The following is a 5,217-nucleotide window of genomic DNA, read 5'->3' as shown; positions in this document are numbered from 1 at the left end:
ACATGCAGAGATTTCCTGAATTAATAATAATCGGCCAGGTACGGTGGCTCACACCTGTAATCCCAGCACTTTGGAAGGCTGAGGCAGGCGGATCACTTGAGGTTGGGAGTTCGAGACCAGCCTGACCAACGTGGAAAAACCCCTTCTCTACTAAAGATACAAAATTAGCTGGGTGTGGTGGTGCATGCCTGTAATCCCAGCTACTCGGGAGGCTGAGGCAGGAGAATTGCTTGAACCCAGGGGGCGGAGGTTGCAGTGAGCTGAGATCACACCTTTGCACTCCAGCCTGGGCAACAAGAGTGAAACTCCATCTCAAAAATAAATGAATAAATAAATAAATAATAATCATGAGAGCCTTTGCAGAGTGTTTTATACTTTGCACTGTCAATTTTGCCCAATGCAGAGGACTATCTCACAAGATAGATAGACTGGAGTGATCACTGAGGAGACAGAGTCCCAGCATGTGAAATGGTACTGAGAGGCAGAGCAGGAAATGGAAGTCAATATTCTGAACCCTTAACCCCTTCCAGCTCTGAAGCTTGAACAAAATAAAACTCATCCAGCTCCCAGCCCAGTGCCTGGCACACAGGCGTCTTCAAGGCACCTGGCACCTTCTCCTCCAGGTGCGCTGCCTAGGTCCATGGGTGGCTGCTGTACTCTGGTTGCATTATCTCCACCCTTAGGGTCATCTGTTGTCCTTCAAGTTTGCTTTGCTCCAGCCAGACTCACTGTTTCCTTTCATCATGACCCTTTCCATCTTCATCACACTGTTCCCTCATCCTAGAATATCATCTCCCTTTGTTCTGAGCCTCCTCCAACCTTCCTGCTTCCCTACACATCCAAGTCCTATTGGTCCTTCAAGATGGGTGCCAAATGCCACCTCCTCCCCAAACATGCACCAGCCACCTGCTGGACACCATTGCTCCTTCCCCATGCCCCAGGTCAGCCACCTGCTTTTCTCTTGGGGCACATCACATCCTGCTTACTCAAGAACTCTCTGCAGGTGTGTGCTTGTCTCTGGACTAAACCAAAGGCTCTTTTGGGAAAGGTGTGTGTCTCGTTCATTTGTGTTTCTTCAGTGCTGGCCCTGCACACAGCAAGTGCTCAAGTGCTTTGGTTGCAGAGTGAGAGAGTGCATGAGCGATGAGAGATGGTGAGAGCATGGGTTGAGGGCAGGGCGTGTGGGAATGGAGGGAGAGACGGGCAGAGAGGTGATGACTCCTCAAACCCGTTGTCATCCTGACCCTGCGGGCAATGGCAGGACTTCCCCAGGGTGAATAACCTTGGGGCTCTGTCCCTCCAGGTCCTGCCCACATCATAAAACAGCGAGTGCTTCCTCTTCAGGACAGGAGGGAGAAGAAGTGGGGTGACTTAGGGGCTGAGCCTCAGCAACTGGGAGAGTTTATAAGCTGGGAAAGCAGACCCCTCAGCACCACCGTTCTCCTCATCCCTCTGCTCTCTGGCTCCAGCCTCCCAGCAGCATGGCTTTCACCGGCAAGTTCGAGATGGAGAGTGAGAAGAATTATGATGAGTTCATGAAGCTCCTCGGTGAGTGAGCTCCTGGGTATCCCTTCCTCGGGGTTGGTTTGTCACGGTGGGACAGGATTTCATTCATTCATTCACACATTTGTTGAGCAACTGCTTTCTCCCAGACTCTGAGGATAATAAGAACTCAGACACTCTTTTTTTTCTTTTTTTGAGACGGAGTCTTGCTCTGTTGCCCAGACTGAAGTGCAGTGGCGCTATCCCCACTCACTGCAAGCTCTGCCTCCCAGGTTCACACCATTCTCTTGCCTCAGCCTCCCAAGTAGCTGGGACTACAGGCGCCCGTCACCTCGCCCTACTAATTTTTTTTTTTTGGTATTTTTAGTAGAGACAGGGTTTCACCATGTTAGCCAGCATGGTCCTGATCTCCCGACCTCAGGTGATCCACCCGCCTTGGTCTCCCAAAGTGCTGGGATTACAGGCGTGAGCCACCACGCCTGGCCGACACTCTTCAACTTTATTTTATTTTATTTCATTTTTGAGACAGAGTCTCACTCTGTCACCTAGGCTGGAGTGCAATGACACCATCTTGGCTCACTGCCACCTCTGGCTCTCAGGTTCAAGTGATTCTCCTGCCTCAGCCTCCCCAGTAGCTGGGATTACAGGTGTGCACCACCACACCTGGCTAAATTTTTTTTGTAATTTTTTAGTTAAGACGGGGTTTTACCATATTGGCCAGGCTGGTCTTGAACTCCTGACCTCAGGTGATCCACTCGGCTTGACCTCCCAAAGTGCTGGGATTATAGGTGTGAGCCTCCGCGCCCGGCCTAGACACTCTTTGACTTTAAAACACACATAGAATATATTAGTATCTCCACTTTACTGAGGGAAAACTTGAGGTCCAGAGAATTGAGTAACTAGTCCAAAGTCACACAGCTAGTAACTGGTAAAGTGGAAACTTGGTTGGTGAAGTACAGATTTGATGTTTATTTAGTCAAGCATGTATTTATTTTATTTTTATTTATTTATTTTTGAGACGCAGTCTTGCTCTGTCTCCCAGGCTGAAGTGCAGTGGCATGATCTCAGCTCACTGTAACCTCCGCCTCCTGGGTTCCAGCAGTTCTCCTGCCTCAGCCTCTCGAGTAGCTGGAACTACAGGCGCATGCCACCACATCTGGCTAATTTTTTGTGTTTTCAGTAGAGACAGGGTATCACCCTGTTGGCCAGGCTGGTCTCAAACTCCTAACCTCAGGTGATTCACACACCTCGGCCCCCCAAAGTGCTGGGATTACAGACGTGAGCCACGCGCCCAGCCTGTCAAACATTTATCAAACACCAGCTATATGCAAGGCTATCTCAGTGTTACCAATGGGGCTCAGCGTGACTTGCCCAAGTCAGTGGCAGAGGCCATTGGCACCCAGGACCCTATGATGAGTGGTCTCACCACATCCTGCCTAGGAGAGGAAACCAAAGGGTTAGCGTGGAGACCAGGTTTGACAATCAACTTCTTCACACAGTCATTCAGCAAACACAGGTCTCTTACTGTGCCAAACACTGTGGGCAGAGATACCAGTGATTTCATTCCTTCTCTCACTGCTTGACTTGTAACACGAGTCTGTTGTGAGGAACCAGTGAGACAGTGGATCTGATAATCTTGTGGAAATCTCAGTATCTCACTATCTAAAAAGTCTCAGGCAGTGTAACTCTCAAGGTTCAGAGGACAGCTCAAGGATATCCATGCCCTCCCTCTTGGTGGCCACTTCTTGCCTGCCAGCTGGGTCAAAGGAACCCTGAGACCAGGCCCATTGAGCCTTGGGACCTGGAGGAGTCGAGAGCCCCTCTGAGTCATGCACTGGCAGTGGCCCTGAAGGAGCATGACAGCTTCGTGTTGTGGAATGGGAAGGGAGCCCACCTCGGTTCTACACCGATTCTGTCATTAACTTTCAATGAAATACTGGGAAGTCCCTTTCCCATTCTGGGTGCTCACTTCCTTATCTGTAAAATAAAAATATTAGAAGACACAATCTTTTTTTGGTGGAGGGTAGGGGACGGAGTCCTGCTCTGTAGCCCAGGCTGGACTGCAGTGGCGCTATCCCGGCTCACTGCAACCTCTGCCTCCTGGGTTTAAGTGATTCTCTTGCCTCAGCCTCTGAAGCAGCTGGTATTACAGGCACCTGCCACCATCCCCAGATAATGTTTTTTTTTTGTATTTTTAGTGGAGATGGGGTTTTACCACATTGGCCAGGCTGGTCTTGAACTTCTGACCTTAAACGATCTGCCCGCCTTGGGTTCCCAAGGTGCTGGGATTACAGGCCTGAACCACCTCACCTGGCCAGAAGGCACAGTCTTGAAAGTCTCATTAATTCCAGAACTTCTCGAGCTTGGCAAGATTCCGTTATATTTATATTACTATCAGAAGCTTGGTTATTATTGATGAGCACCCATTATGTGCCCGGAGCTTCACAAACACACTCACATTGAATATAATTCTTGTAACAGCCCTTTGGGATGGGCCTTATTATCCCCATCTTGCGGATGAATACACTGAGGATGAATACAGAGAGTGACTTCCCCCAGCCACATGGCTCACAACATGTATTACCTGTCTCAGGCACTGTGCTCTTAACCTGCAGGCTAGCCTATCGTGTACATGGGATAGGGCAGCGGGGGTGGGCAGGAAAGCTCTTTCCCCAAACCACAGGGTTAAAAGCAGCTCTTATATGGCTACTCTGCTTATCCCCGGGTCCAGGGCTCTCCAGCGATGTAATCGAAAAGGCCCGCAACTTCAAGATCGTCACGGAAGTGCAGCAGGATGGGCAGGACTTCACTTGGTCCCAGCACTACTCCGGAGGACACACCATGACCAACAAGTTCACTGTTGGCAAGGAGAGCGACATACAGACAATGGGGGGCAAGAAGTTCAAGGTGAGAGGCCACTGGCTGTTCCCGTCCTTCCCCAGGCCTCCACCCGACTTCTCCTTCTCAAACACGGCCTCCCTGCTCCGAAGCTGAGGCTTCTTTCTCCAGTTTGGCCTCCAGCATTAAGAGCTTGAGTTACTTGGCACTTTAATGCTCCTGATTTTTAATGGTCAAAAATGGGCACCAAAACAATAAGAAAAATAGCTAATACTTGCTGAACACTTAATATAACCTAGACTCTTGCTGAATAGATTTTTCATCTTAATGCAGTTAATCCCATGACATTGCTACAATTACTCTCCCCAGATTGAGGGGGAAGGCTAAATCATGGGATTAAAAAGCTTGCTGGCCAGGCACAGTGGCTCCTACCTGTAATCTCAGCACTCTGGGAGGCCGAGGCGGGTGGATGGCTTGAGGCCAGGATTTTGAGATTAGCCTGGCCAACATGGTGAAACCTTGTCTCTACCAAAAATACAAAAATTAGCTGGACATGGTGGTGCATACTTGTAATTCCTGCTACTCAGGAGGCTGAGGCAGGGGAATCGCTTGAACCCAGGAGGCAGAAGTTGCAGTGAGCTGAGATCATACCACTGCACTCCAGCCTGGGTGACAGAGTGAGAGTCCATCTCAAAATAAATAAATAAATAAATAAATAAATAAATAATAACCTTGCCTTAGTCACACAACAGGGGCAGGCCTTCACACCAGGCACTAGAGAGCATACGTGCTTTTTTTTCCTTTGAGATTCACTCTGTCACCCAGACTGGAGTGCAGTTGGCATGATCTCAGCTCACTGCAACCTCTGCCTCCCGG

The 5,217-nt window shown here is 49.5% G+C and overlaps 1 protein-coding gene across 1 annotated transcript in view; it reads left to right on the top strand.

Annotated features, from left to right (window-relative positions):
* Nucleotides 1-5,217, top strand: part of FABP6 (fatty acid binding protein 6, ileal) — a 25,329-nt gene that overhangs the window by 14,236 nt on the left and 5,876 nt on the right. The window contains exons 2-4 of the mRNA XM_011966676.1: nucleotides 406-623; nucleotides 1,470-1,548; nucleotides 4,235-4,410. Of these exons, the coding sequence (XP_011822066.1) occupies nucleotides 1,482-1,548; nucleotides 4,235-4,410 (243 nt within the window). The 5' untranslated portion in view covers nucleotides 406-623; nucleotides 1,470-1,481. The remainder of the gene's footprint in view (nucleotides 1-405; nucleotides 624-1,469; nucleotides 1,549-4,234; nucleotides 4,411-5,217) is intronic.

Source organism: Mandrillus leucophaeus, unplaced genomic scaffold (assembly GCF_000951045.1).
Source record: "Mandrillus leucophaeus isolate KB7577 unplaced genomic scaffold, Mleu.le_1.0 Scaffold77, whole genome shotgun sequence".
NCBI lineage: Eukaryota > Metazoa > Chordata > Mammalia > Primates > Cercopithecidae > Mandrillus > Mandrillus leucophaeus.
This window is presented reverse-complemented; position numbering and strand designations above follow the sequence as displayed.